This window comes from Rhinolophus sinicus, chromosome 13 (assembly GCF_057876585.1).
Source record: "Rhinolophus sinicus isolate RSI-liver-muscle chromosome 13, RSI-T2T, whole genome shotgun sequence".
NCBI classification, from domain to species: Eukaryota; Metazoa; Chordata; class Mammalia; order Chiroptera; family Rhinolophidae; genus Rhinolophus; species Rhinolophus sinicus.
Window position 1 is genome coordinate 26014323 of NC_142513.1, and position 14623 is coordinate 26028945.

At 49.0% G+C, this 14623-nt stretch overlaps 1 protein-coding gene across 8 annotated transcripts in view; it reads left to right on the plus strand.

Moving 5' to 3' along the window:
• SMOX (spermine oxidase) overlaps window positions 1–13552 on the plus strand; it is a 35090-nt gene extending 21538 nt beyond the window's left edge. For 3 of the 8 annotated variants that reach the window (XM_019733803.3, XM_074317229.2, XM_074317230.2), the window contains 7 exons: window positions 1907–2140; window positions 4692–4918; window positions 8754–8927; window positions 9089–9848; window positions 10532–10692; window positions 12544–12633; window positions 13086–13552. In XM_019733803.3, the coding sequence (XP_019589362.2) occupies window positions 1933–2140; window positions 4692–4918; window positions 8754–8927; window positions 9089–9848; window positions 10532–10692; window positions 12544–12633; window positions 13086–13223 (1758 nt within the window). In that variant the 5' untranslated portion in view covers window positions 1907–1932 and the 3' untranslated portion in view covers window positions 13224–13552. Of the gene's footprint in view, window positions 1–1906; window positions 2141–4691; window positions 4919–8753; window positions 8928–9088; window positions 9849–10531; window positions 10730–12543; window positions 12634–13085 lie in introns of all 8 variants that reach the window. The other 5 variants (XM_019733799.2, XM_074317231.2, XM_019733802.2 and 2 more) reach the window with 4 other exon arrangements.
• The last annotated feature ends 1071 nt before the right edge of the window (window positions 13553–14623 follow it).

Genomic DNA, 14623 nt, shown 5'->3' on the forward strand with positions numbered 1-14623 from the left:
GGCCTTAGGCACCACCTTCTGGCCCTCTAGGGAACCACTTCTGCACTGAGTCTGGGCCTGGAGGGTTTGGAGGGAGTTTGGGGCAGGAGTGGGGGGACATGTTTGTCCATGCCCAGGTGTGGCATGACAGGTGGGGTGGGTGGGGGGAGGTGCGAGGAGCAGCTTCTCAGCTTGAGCATATTTATAAAAGGACCCCTTTGCTAAATGTGTGATAAAAAGATGTTCGAAGGTAAAACTTTAGTGATCAGTCCTTGAGATGTATGGAGAAGGAAGTCAGGGTGTCAGCTTTTATTTATTATTTTTATAGGGAGCCAGGAATGGATATCTGAGTGGTTGCTGAGGTATAAATGCACGTATAGAGTGAATCGCACAAATCCTAAATGTCCACCTCTGTGGATCTCTGTATGTTTACTGTGTAACCACCATCCAGATCAAGATACATATTCCTTCCACCCCAGAAAGTTCCCTTGTGACCCTTTTCAGTCATCCTCCCGACCGCCATTTCTCTTCTGTCATCACAGATTGATTTGACCTTTTCGTGAACTCCGCATAAATGGACTCATACAGGATGAGCTCTTTTATCTCTGGCTTCTTTTGTTCAATGTAATGTTGTTGAATTTATTGCCAAGAACTAGTCCCTTGCATGAATATGCTACACATAGCCCAATATATTTATCCGCGCTCATGTGGATGGACTTGGGTTGTTTCTGTTTTTTGGCTATTGTGAATAAAGCTGCTATAAACATTCTTCAGCATATCTGTTTGGTGAAATCTGCCCTATTGGGTGTGTGTCACAGCTTTTTAGATGCCCCCTGTCTGCTGCCCAGAGCAGCCACCTCGCTCCCTGTTGTTAGGTCTGCAACTTCTGCCATTGAAACTTCAGCCATGGCAACTGGGTCAGGTAAGGAACAGGGACAGAATCAGAGCTGAGTGGCTCCCCAGGGTGACCCACGGACACCTTCAGACCTTTCTGGTCACTCTGGGAATAGAAGGGTAGCTTCTCCCAGCCCTGGGGCCAGATTTCTGGACCCCCTTGGCCTCCCAGCCATCTACTTCTTAGCCTGGCGTCTCTGAGCAAGCTGGCTTAGCGTAACTGTCAATTTGATGTCTGGCCTCTGGTGCCACAGGTCCTCATGGTCCACTGTTTCCTGGGCTCCTTGCTGCTTTGCGGTGACTGAGGGGCTGGATGGTTGGAGAAAACAACCAGAGGTCTACCCGGAATAGCAGAGGCGCGTCCAATACCGGCCTCGTGGCATTTCTGGGGGGAGGGTGGGACTCTGTCCTGCCTACCAAATTGCCACCTCGTTGAGGCTGTGAAAGACTAACAGAAAGCCAGAGGAGAAAAGAAGGGGCAAGGAAGAGAGAGTACCAGGGAAGAGCCAGGCAAGGGAGAGAGAACAGAAGGTCCAGCGCCGTGTGTGCAAGTATCTGGGGTTAGTGTGAGCATCCTGAGGTCCGTGCAAGCGTCCTGGGGTCAGTGTGGGCATCCTCGGGTTGGTGTGAACTAAACTACAGCAGCCGTGCGGGGCCCAGCTGGCTCAGGGTCAGCAGTGCCAGAGTCAGTTTCTCCTGCCTTTGGCCTTCTTGATCATCCTCTTCCTGGCCAGTCTCTTAGCCTTGGGGAAGAAATAGTGCCTAGTAGGTTTGGGATGGCATTGAGGGCTTTCAGGGACTCAAGTTCTCCTGCTTGTGACAGGGTCCAACAGTACATCCCTTCCTTCCTCTCTCCTTCCCTGTTTCTCTTCCTCCCTCCCCAGATCCTTTGGAGATGTGTCGTTGCTCAGGTCCTGAAGGAGGTGGGGGAGGGCTTGAGCTTCCCCCTTGAGGGTGGAGCTCGTGAGTACCCCTTGGGGTAGGTGGGAAGTGAAGGGGGGTAGGTGAGCTGTGACACCCCTGCTTCCTGCAGGTTCCTAGGAGGCGAGTGCGGACGGTATGCAAAGTTGTGAATCCAGTGGCGACAGTGCGGATGACCCTCTCAGTCGTGGCCTACGGAGAAGGGGACAGCCTCGTGTGGTGGTGATCGGCGCCGGCTTGGCTGGCCTGGCTGCAGCCAAAGCGCTTCTGGAGCAGGGCTTCACGGATGTCACTGTGCTTGAGGCTTCCAGCCGCATCGGAGGCCGTGTGCAGAGCGTGAAACTCGGTGAGTGCCACCTTAGCCCAGCCACCTCTCAAAGTTACCTCTTGTTCCCTAATACCTTGGCCCTGCCTGAAATCTCATTACTTTAGTTTCTTCTCTGAGGTGAGTGTTCCATCATGTATGCTGCCTGGATGTTTTCCAGAAGCTCCCTATTCCCCTCTCAGTAGCCCTCTGAGGTAGGCAAGATGGGGTTCTGGCCTCCATTTTTGGAACATTACCTAGGGTTCATAGTGTGTAGGAGGGAGGGAACACCCAGAACCAAACTGTCTTGGCAGTGGGTGGACCAGTTTCTATTTCCCAAGAAGGGGAATTCTATGAGCTTCTATTAGTCATTAACTTTTGAGTATGAATTAGTCTGTCATGAGTGAGAGTAGCTGGGACAATAGAAACTCAGGGCAGCAGAGATGGAAGGGGATTTTGGGGCTCTTTGTGGGTGATGGGCAGGTCTTAGGATTGTCTAGGAAGAGGGCCTGTCCAGGTTGCAGAGTAATGAGGTAATGAGGGCTCTGGAGAAAGCAGCTAGGTAAGAGGCTTACCCCAGGGGTAGGCAGATGATACCTGGGGTTCTAGAGGGTAGGGAATTGCCTGAAATGCAGTTGGAGGCCAGGGCTTCCCAGCCAGGCAATTTGACCAATGAGTGGTTGAGCAGGTAGGGACCATGAAAATGGCCCAGTGGGACCATTCACTATGGGCTGCATTGGCTGGAGGATTTTGTCTCTCTGACCATTCCCTCATAGGCAGCAAGGCCAAGCAGATTCTGTGAGCCCATTTTGTTTTTTTCTAATTAAAAAAAATTTTTTTTAAAGGAGGGCGCAGCTCACCGTAGCCCCTGTGGGGATCGAACTGGCAATTTTGTTGTTATTAGCACCACCCTCTAACCAACTGAGCTAACGGGCCACCTCCGGTGTGCCCATTTTGGATGGATAGGGCAAATGGCTCAGAGAAGTAGGTGGTCAGGCTTAGAATAAGTAGAGGTTGAGGACACATGGGGACCTTCTCTCGTCTTTCAGAAGCTCTGATCACATTAGGAATCTTCCCTTATAGCAGTTACTGGAAGGCATGCTTGAAGTTGCGTCTGTCTTCTCGCACACACAGGAGTGTTTGTTGGCAGTAAGACTGAAAGCACCATCCAAGGCATTTGGAAACCTGGGGACAGCCAGTGGGGAAGCCTGGAACTCTTTGCTTGACACCTGATTGGCTGGGCTGGAGCCTTAGAGAAGGGATGGCTTCATTTGTGGTTCTTGAGTCTTGATAAGATATTTAGGATCTGACACAGAAGCAGAAGATGGGAGGACAAATGGCCCCGTCTCAGTGGTAGCTGACAGCTGAGACATGCCGTGCAGTGAAATGATGGTACAGGCAGCGAGGAGGAAGAAATTGGGTTGCAGGAGGCGGAGGGGATACACAACTGGACAGGAAGCCTTCCCCCAGAGGGAGGGAGGTTAGATGGGTCTCAGGTGATGGAGGGAATTGGGTAGTAGTGAAAAGAGGACGGGTCAGTACTTGTGGAATAATGTACGTGAGGAAGGTAGACCTGCCAGGAGAGGGGAGAGCATGTCAAAGCAAGGGCATACGTGCATGTGTTGTGTGTGCAGACACACAGGGCTGAAAGTCCAGGTAGCAAATGGACCTGCTGCAGTGTGAGATGGTAGCTGTGAATCTCAGTGGTAAGAGCAGGGGTTCAGGGCCAAAGGCCCCAAGGGGGGGAAGACATGGAGATATTAGGTTGGTGCAAAAGTAATTGCGGTTTTTGCAATTTTAACCTTTTAAACCGCAATTACTTTTGCACCAACTAGTACCTGATGTCCTTTGGATGTAGGCGTGTAGCAAGGGTCACAGAAGCAGAGGGCCATATGGGAGAGGGCAGGAAATATCCTCAGACTGGGGCCTGCTCTGGGCCATACAATTTCCTGGCAGAGCCTGAGGGGTAGGAGTAGGGTACTGACCTTGCAGCTGACCTCTAGCTGCTCCCCTTGTTCCTGCTTTTACTGGGTGTCTAGAGCCAGGAAGGGTACCCCATGCCTGGGCATCACTTCCCAGTGGCTATATGACTTGGAGCTCCCTGCTGTGCCCTGGGGAGGGTCCCTAGGTTTACTAGGGCCTCCAGGGTGCCTACCCCTTCTGCTCCTTTTGGGGGCTCAAACCAGGCAAGATTCTTTGGGGAGCCCTAAGCCTGAGGCTCTAAAGAAAGATTAGTAATAAATGCCCCCAGTGCCCACCAGGAACCCACTGGAGGCAGGGCACTGAGTTTTCAGTTTTTGGTGCCCTTCAGTCTGCCCACTTCTAATTAGTCTCGTGTGGTGACTCTGGAGCAAATCACAGTCATTCAGGGTGGCAGTTAGCTATAAAGTGGAATCCATTTTGTGCCACATGTGGTTTCACTGAAAACTTTCCACTGAGACTTTGGTAGGTTGCCAGAGGGGGACCCTAATCCCTTTCCTGCCCTGTTATGAGTGTGGAATGATCCTCCTGGAGGAAGGAGGGTGAAGCAGTGTTATAGCCCTCTCTGAAGAAGTCCTCACCCCTCTTATGGGCCTGTTGTTTTCACCATCAGGACACGCCACCTTTGAGCTGGGAGCCACCTGGATCCATGGCTCCCATGGGAATCCCATCTATCATCTAGCAGAAGCCAATGGCCTTCTGGAAGAGACAACTGATGGGGAGCGCAGCGTGGGCCGCATCAGCCTCTACTCCAAGAATGGCGTGGCCTGCTACCTTACCAACCGTGGCCGCAGAATCCCCAAGGACGTGGTTGAGGAATTCAGCGATTTATACAACGAGGTGAGGTGTTGGCCGGGCAGATGAGCATAGAGTATAGGGGCAGGAGGTGCCCTGGCAGTGTTGGGGGAGTCAAGTGACTTGCTAGGGTCTTCTAAGATCCTGGTCATGTCTTTGCACACTCTGGGCACTGCATTTGGAACATCAGGACAATTTGTGGATAGAATGAAGATAATGAGTGGAGAAGTACTAGGTAAGAGATTATTGGTACACATGATTAAATATTTCTCCAGAAAGGCCTTAAACATCTTTTATTAGATTTACTACTAGATACTTAGGTAGTGATTGTTGTTATTGATTTTAGATATTTTTGTAAATGGTAATTTTAAAAATCTTTATTTTCTAGTTGTTCCTGGTATATAGAACTATAACTGATTCTTATATATTGATTTTAGTGACCTTGGTAAACTATTATTTTAATTCTAATACTTTGTATATCAATATGTTATATTAATTTATATTCTAATAGTATTTTAGAATTTTATGTATATAATCCTGTACAAAAAATGTTGTTTTTTCCTTTCTAATCCTCAGACCAGAATTGTCTAATAGAACTTTCCACAGTAATGGAGATGTTTTAGACCTGCACTATCCAGTATTGTAGTCACTAGCCACATGTGGCTCTTGAGCTCTTGAAATGTAGCTAGTAAAACCGAGTAAGTAAGTATTTAATTTAATTTAATTTAATAATTTAATTTAATTTTAAATTGCTACAGGTGTCTAGTGGCTACTGTATTGGACAGCATAGCTTAAGACTATTTCTTTTTCTTACCTTATTGCACTGGCCAGTATCTCCAGTACAGTGTCAGAGAGAAGTGGCATACATCCTTGTCTTATTCAGGTTCTTAAAAGTATATTAATATTTTTAGTGTCTTTTCAGTGGTACTGTGAACTGCACTGAACAAACAAGGTAACATGTAGGCCTTGCTTTTTGATACCTTGTCATTTATAGTGTAATGACCTTTCACTCCAGGTCCATAAATTGGCCAACAAACACATATTGTACATTTTCTATGTCTCTTGGGCATGGAAAAGGAGAAATGACACTTGCTTTGGGGTAGTCCCTGCTCAATGAGGCCGGCTCAATGTGTGTGCATCCACTAGGTATGTTGTGTGCAGTCCCACGGTATTGTGTGTTCTCACTCATGTGCCAAAAGACTGAATTATTACTGAGCAGATAAGAACTAGTATTCTTCAAAGTAGAACTTTCTGGTCTACTGGGAATCAGTCATGTGCTGATTCCCAGGTTAGTTTGTGTTTCAGGCATGGATGCCTCTTGAGAATGACTTTCAGGGTCCATGACTTACTTGTTCTTTTAAATATCCTTAAAAGTAGATCACCATAAACTTCTGCTTGTGGGTTTGATTTTTGAAAACCAGGAGTGAGTTGTAGAAAGTAGGATGGGTAAGGTGGGTTATAGATCTGGGTAGTGATGCTTTGGATCAGAAGGAGAAGGTATTAAGCATGAAATCCAGAGATAGGTTTCCTTGTGTAGCTTTTAATCAATGCTGGAGGCCATTCTGAAGAGGTGTGTCTAAGCAGTGAAGCCCTGCCTGAGGGTGGCTTCATAACAAATATGAAGCCTCCCTCCAAAGGTGATGACTTTGAAGGGGGCTACTCATTTAATGTGTTATATTTGTTAATAAATAAATGACTTTATTTATGGAGCAAGACTACCTTGATTCAAATACCCGTTGTACCATTTATTAGCTCGAGTAAGTTATTGAGCCTCTCTGAGTCTTACTTTCCTCATCTGTAAAATGGGCATAGTTATAGCAACTTCATAGTGTCATGAGGATTAAATGAGATCCTGATGAAAGTGCTTAATGAGAATCGGGGTGGGTATTAGCTGTTATAGGTTTGTCCCATTTCCCTTGGGTCACATTGGGAAGATGTCATTTAACCCATAAAAGGAGACTGTACCCATATGACAAACCCATATTCAGTTAAGGCTGTCCTAGTTGGTGACTGACACAGAGTCATGTAGATGGACTAAATTTGTTACTCCTCAGCTGGGCATTTTGGCCTCTAGTCAACATAAGCTAGGAAGAAAATGCAGGTAGGAAGAGGCAAGTTGAAAGCCTGACTCCTTGGGAGTGGTACTGGGTGAGGAATTTGCAGAGGACTCCAGTTAAGGCCAAACACCCAGCATCTTGTGACTGAAGGGAGGAAAAATAAACAATTTAACTCATTACGTTTTTATATTTTATATTTCAGAGGCATGTTTAATTCATGTTTCTATCTTATGTGGAGGCCTTTCTCTTGGGTGGAATGGTTCAGGGTGGGCAATGCCACCTTCCTTCCTCCACTCTGTAGCCCCATGGTCTATACCAGGGCTGCATTACAGGGCAGATGTCCTTCCCATGAATGTGTGCTAACCAGATTCAAACTCACTTTAGGAAGGGAAACACAGCGTGAATCGGCATGAGCCACAGATGTTTGACCAAGGAGCCTGCATTTGCCAGTGTCCTGGGAGGGACAACGGCATGTGGTGATGCCAGGGTCTTGGATAAAATCCAGAGCCCTTGACAAGACCGTTGGTTCTTCATGCTCAGGCCCTTACCTGCCTTTCTAGTCATCTCTTCCAATTTTCTCTCTCCTTGCTGCCCACTTCAGCAAGACTGAATCACCTTTGAATGCAATGCATCTTATATTCTCTCTCCTTCTCCCTCTCTCTCATCTTTGAGTATGCTATTCCTTCTGCCTGAAATATTTTTCCTCTCCCTCCCACTGCCATCCTGGCTATCTCCTGACTGTCCAAGATTGTCTGGGTGGATGATCTCACAACCCCTGGGTTCTTTCCTTTCTGGGCACGTTATGTAGAAACAGCACAGTTCTGATGTTTCCCCAACTTGAGTGAGGGCAGGGGTTCAGGGCTGTATCCGTCTGGCTCACTATTACAACCTATGTCAGGCGCGCAGTCCGTAAATGTTTGTTGAGTGAATGTTGCAACTCAGACCTTGCCCTTTGGGGATCCCATGCCTGACCCAAGATTGGCTTCCTTTCCTCAGGGAGATCTGCCTGGTGATTGGTGGGGGTGATATACCAGACAGGCAGGGGAGGCAATAGGACCCACTCCAGGGGGCCATTACTTTCTGTCGATGAGATGTGGGTTGAAGTTCTTGCTAAAATATGCCGGTGGAATGCATTTCCCTTCCTTGGCACACTAGGGCCTCCCTGCTCTGCACATGCCCTGCCCCAGCATGGCCATCTTCCTTACCTGTGTCTGAGTCTTGCAATAAAGGGAGTATCTTGGCCAGGCAGGGTCTCCTGGGAGATCAAACTTCAGAGCCCCTTCTGCTCCCCTTCCCCTAAAACACTGGTCAGGCCACCCCTCCAGACTGCCCTCCTGGGAGACAGCAAAGCAGACATGCTTGGGCAGAGGTGGCAGGGAAAGGGTTTGTGCATTTAGTTCTTGGAAAAGGCAAATGTGTGCAGATCTGGGTTCTGAAGTGGGTGGTCTGCTTGGCCATGTAGAGCCCATAAGGGGAGGTTCCTTTCCCATAGACTGGACAGGCACCAAGCATCCCACTTTTCTAAGCAAAGGCCCAGCAACAAAGCCTCTAGGGCCCGCCCATCCCACCCCCGTCACTGGCCTTTGAGAGTGGCATCTGGAGGAGAATGGCTGCCCAGGGGAGCTTGCTATCCCTGAACCATGACGTGTTGGTGCAGTCTCCGTGCATTGCCCGCCACATTGATGCCCCAAGGGAGAGGGGTCGTGGGCTCAGTATATCTGGGGACATCTGGGAGATGGCAACTTTTATGTTGGAATTCTTCAGTCTGAGGTGGAGATAGGATGGGGGAGTATGTTTTCAGTCTCCTCGGGTCTCTCTGGCAGGTCTATAACTTGACCCAGGAGTTTTTCCGGCATGGTAAACCAGTCAATGCTGAGAGTCAGAACAGCGTGGGGGTATTCACCCGGGAGAAGGTGCGCAACCGCATCAGGGATGACCCTGACGACCCGGAGACCACCAAGCGCCTGAAGCTCGCCATGATCCAGCAGTACCTGAAGGTATCTTTGGTGTGTGGGAGCTTAGCTGAGTACAGGTGCCAGAGTGAAGAAGACTTGTTCTGGGGAGTCTGGGTCCAAGGAAGACATGCTGCTCTGAGGTGCTGTTCTGACCCCTGCCCTGTCCTGGCGGTCACCTGGCTTCTCTCTGGCTCTTCCCACAGGTGGAGAGCTGTGAGAGTAGCTCTCACAGCATGGACGAGGTATCCCTGAGCGCTTTTGGGGAGTGGACAGAGATCCCTGGCGCCCACCACATCATCCCCTCGGGCTTCATGCGGGTTGTAGAGCTGCTGGCCGAAGGCATTCCGGCTCACGTCATCCAGCTGGGGAAACCTGTCCGTTGCGTGCATTGGGACCAGGCCTCGGGCCGTCCCCGGGGTCCTGAGATTGAGCCCCGGGGTGAGGGGAACCACAATCACAATGCTGGGGAGGGTGGCCAGGGTGGAGGGGAGCCCCTGGGGGACAGGCGGGATGAGGATGAGCAGTGGCCGGTGTTGGTGGAGTGCGAGGACTGCGAGGTGATCCCAGCGGACCACGTGATTGTTACGGTGTCGCTGGGCGTGCTCAAGAGGCAGTACACCAGCTTCTTCCGTCCTGGCCTGCCTGCCGAGAAGGTGGCTGCCATCCACCGCCTGGGCATCGGCACCACCGACAAGATCTTTCTGGAATTCGAGGAGCCCTTCTGGGGCTCCGAGTGCAATAGCCTACAGTTTGTGTGGGAGGACGAGGCAGAGAGCTGCACCCTCACCTACCCACCCGAGCTCTGGTACCGCAAGATCTGCGGCTTTGATGTCCTCTACCCGCCTGAGCGCTATGGCCACGTGCTGAGCGGCTGGATCTGTGGGGAGGAGGCCCTCGTCATGGAGAAGTGTGATGACGAGGCAGTGGCTGAGATCTGCACAGAGATGCTGCGGCAGTTCACAGGTGCGACCTTGTGCCACCTCTGTCTGCTTCCACCTGCCTCTCTCCATCCGTCCATGACCCTCTGCCAGACCCTCTGAATCCCCTGAACCATGTGGTAGCTCTTCCCTCCATAGATTGTGAAACTGAGGTGGCACAGCCATTGGGAGACCTGCCACAGGGTGCCACGTCTCAGCCTTGGGCTCCTAAATTATGGGCCCTCCCCTGTCTGGAGCTTGAGACACTCAAAACCATAGGTCCTGTGTTTCTTCTCTCTAAGGGCTGATGGTAAACACTCAGATGTCACCGCAAAACCTCAGATTGCTTATATCCGACTCATATTATCTTGCAAAGAGATGGATTTGTGTTTTACTGTCTGATTCTTTTAGCTGAACATCTTTCATCCATCGTCCTGGGAAAGCCCCACAAGAACCCCTGAAGTTGGAAGGAAACATGATTATCTAGAATGTTTTTCTGATAGGAAAATGAAAGCCCAGGGAGATGAGGTGTTTTGCTGGGGGTCACAAGGAGGCATGAGGGGTACACAGCTTGAACCTCAGCCTCCCTCCATCCTCCTCCATCCTCCATGCCTCCCCACAGCAACCTGGCCTTCTTGGAACCTCAGAGATAGATAGGAGAGGCTCAGGGTGTCTTCTGTGTGTGGCTATTTCTTATCCTTTCTCTTGGCTCTTTTGACTCCCCAATAGGAAACCCCAATATTCCCAAACCTCGGCGAATCCTGCGCTCGGCCTGGGGCAGCAACTCCTACTTCCGAGGCTCCTATTCGTACACTCAGGTGGGCTCGAGTGGGGCAGATGTGGAGAAGCTGGCCAAGCCCCTGCCATACACGGAGAGCTCCAAGATGGCAGTGAGTGTGGGTGTGCTCCACATGTGGGGGGTGCAGGGTAAGGAGGGGCCTGTGAGGGGTGGCTGTGTGTATTTTGTATGTTTGTTTGGTTCAGGGAGAGAAGGGGAAGGGTTCGTTTACTGAGGGGTACCAAGGTGAGACAGGGATGGAGTGTCTCCTATAATGGAAGAGAAAACAAGAAAATGTGTACTTAACATCTGGAAAAAAAAGAGGGAATAAAATTGAGATGTTAAATGCTTTCTTGAGGTTATAAAAACTGAGCCATTTAGTGCTGTGCCGTCCAATATGGTAGCCATTAGCCATTCTTAATTTAAATTAATTAATTAAAATTTAAATTGATAAATTAAAATTTTAGTTCCTCAGTTGCACTAGCCACATTTCAAGTTCAATCACCACATGTGGCTAGTGGCTACCATGTTAGACGATGTCGCTATAGAACATTTTTGTCATCATGGAAATTTCTAGTGGACAGCACTGATTCAGTGGAAGTAAGTTGCCCCACTATGTATTATTGACTTTTCTCCTCTAATATATTTTAGAATGTAAAATTGAGAACACTGACCCTCTCCCAAATTCTATCAACTGTATAACAAATAATATGTAGAGAAAAATAATAAATATGAGAGAAATAATTATATTTCTGTTCCCATAAAGTGGATTTTGAGTCCCTCCCCCCAATCATACACATACTATAAATGCTAAAACCCCAACAGAATTATATTTAAAACAGTTCTTTGGTGAAATTGGTGCTGTCACCAACCTCTCTCTCTGTCTGCCAACATGGAGTCAACCAACCAGCAAGGTGTGTTGTGCCTGCCCCAGCTGTGCTCACGGGGAGAGAGGCAAAGGCCCTCAGTGCTGCTGCAGCCATCCTCCTCAAAAGCAAAGCAAAACAGAAATAACTGTGGCTTAAACAAGAAGGAAGTATACTTCTATCACACAAAAGGAAATCCAGAGTAGGCATCAGGACCTGGTATGGTTAGCACCTGGCTCCATTTTCAAGGCCTCCTTGTGGTCCAAAGAGGGCTGCCAAGGCTGCTGCTCTGACATCTACGTTTTAGGTTGGAAGGAGGAGGTCCCTTGGGGCTGAATCAGTGTATCTAAGCAATAGTCTTGAAGCTGACTGGCCAGAACTTAGTCACATGACCACACCAGCTGTTGGGGAGGCTAGGATATGTCATTTTTATTCTGGATGGCAATGGACCCAGTTAAAAATCAGGGCTTTGTTACTGAGGAGAAAGGATAATAGATGTAGGAGTAGGCAGCTTGCCCCCTGCCAGAATATGCATTCCCCCTTTCAGCTTAAGCACCTCTGTGGGCTCCTTGTTGGTGGGTTAAAGCCTCACTACTCAAAGTGCGTGGTCCATGGACCAGCAACCCCAGCATCATGTGGGAGCGCATTAGAAATTCAGACTCAGCCCACCCCAGACTTACTGAATTAAAAACTTCACTCTACCAGCTTCCCAGCTGGTATGCATTCAGTTTGAGATGCCCTGGGCTAAAGTCCAAATTCAAGCTTGGAATGTGAGCACTTGTGCTTTGCCTGGCTCACCTAGATAGCCTGTTTTCTTGAGGTTGAGCCCTGGCTGTATCAAAATCATCACTCCCCTAAACAAGGTCTGCTTTGGTGCATTTTTGCTCCCACTTTCCTTCTTCCTGAAACGTCTTTTGCCTGTATTTACCCAGTGTCTTCCAAGAAGCAGCCCAAGGTCCTGTCCTCTGAGAAGCTTTGTGTGTCCCTCTCCCCAACTATGAAACTCTTTTCTGGGTTCTCAGCACCTCACCCAAACACCCATCATGTCACATATGACACCATTAATAATTGGGTTTCGTGTCTGGCTTCCCCACCAGCAAGGAAGCTCCTCAAAGCAGCAGCCTGGTCACCTTTTATCTTCCAAGTGCCCAGAACAGTCCCTGGATCCTAGTAGGGGCTCCATAAAGGTTTGTTAAATTACCGCCTAACTTTATCGAGTGCTTATGTTCTTCCAGGTTCTAAGTGCTTTAGATACATTATTTCACTTAATCCTTATAACCACCCTCAGAAGTAGGTAGCATAAACCCATTTTGCAGATGAGAAAATCAAATCTTAGGAAGGTTAAACTGCATGCCCCGAGTTCACTGGTAAGAGGCACAGTGAGCTTCTGAGACTGCAGAGCCAGGACTCTAAAAGCCTCAGAGTAGACAGAACTGAGGCCTGGATGTTTGGGGTAGAAGCAGGGCAAGGTGGCCAGGTGGGGTGGGCAACTCCTCATCCTCTGGAAGCAGAAATACCTGCATCTTAGATGCCTCTTCATTCTTCTGTGACTTGCAGTATTGATGGAGGGTTCTGGGAGAGACAGATAGCCTCTTGCCTCTCTTACTCCTTCACCCTCACTTATCTGTCCCCCGCCCAGCCCATGCAGGTGCTGTTCTCAGGTGAGGCCACCCACCGCAAGTACTACTCTACCACCCATGGTGCTCTGCTCTCTGGTCAGCGTGAGGCCGCCCGTCTCATCGAGATGTACAGAGACCTCTTCCAGCAGGGGACCTGAGGGTCCTCATCACCGCCGAGCGTGTTCCTTAAAGAACCACTAACTCGTGACTGCCAGCCCTGCCCCTTGCTGCTGTATACTCCTAATTCCTAATACTCTGTAGGATGGATTTGTATCTTTTGTAGAGCTAGACACCCTGACTAGCTTCAGACCTGGCCCTGTAGCTTTTTCTTTTCTCCATGCTGGGTGGTGACCAGGGTAGGGCCCTTTGATTTACCTCTGTGCTCTGACCTCTGACCTTTCTTCCCCTCCCACCTCATTGTTGAAAGTGCCTTTACTACTTTACATTCTGGGATAATAAAAGAGGCTTGCCTTTCCCATGCTCCTCAGCTCCTCTGTTCTGTTTTCCTCAGTCGTGTGTGTGTGTGTGTGTGTGTGTGTGTGTGTGTGTGTGTGTTTGTGTTTGTATGGTTTTGTTTTTTTAATTATATCCCCTTTGAGTGGGGGGGTTGTGGGGGGAACCATGGCCTGGCTGTACCTCCAGAAGGGAAGGTGCCTGCCTTTACTGGAAGGGATATCCCCTTAACCCAATCTTTTTGTGTTGGTTTGCCTTCCTGTTGGTGAGGACCCTCAGGGATAAGGGCCCCTCACTGCCCAGCCTCAGCTCTTTCAGGACAGGCCTGGGCCTACCTGCTGGCCTTTTGCTGAACTTCTCAGCGTCTAATTGGGTGACATGGCCACATGGAGTGAAGGTGAGTGCCATGGGAGGGTACACCTGTTGTGGCTCCATGTCAAGCTCATATGTATTAATTATTAATTGGTGTCACCTCTCCATGGGGCCCTGGGTCTGGCCCTTGGGGTGGCTGCTGTTGACTTCTGGGAAAGTGGATAGTCTGACCATTTTGGGGGCAGGGAGATATCCCTAAGTGTTGCCCACTTGCTGTGTTCCAAGGGCCTGCCCCTTATATAGGTGTGGTCTTTTCTGCTCTGTTTGCTAAGTGAAACACACAGACACACACACACACACAGACACACACACTCACCTTACATATACTCACCCACATACACCCCTACATACACTCACTGCCACACAGATAGATACACCATCCCACATCCTTCTACTTGCACACAACTATATCTACATACACATGCATAGAACCTGAAAGAACATTTGCTCATTTTCTTACTCCGGATTTCTAGTGATAAAGTTCAAATTCTATAGAGTTGAAGGGTTGAAAGGTGGAGGAAATTGTGAAAAGCCAGGTGGGCCCCCTGGTCTAACTTTGTATGAGCTTAGGTTGGATCTCCTTCTTGGAAGTTTAGGGTACTTTCCCTTGATATGACTTTATACCCTCTTCTTCCCTCACCTCAGGTTGTGATAGAGCTGTCCAACATGTAGACACAGCTATACACATGCCTGCCTGTACCCACCTACATGCACACCCATCCACATGGACGTA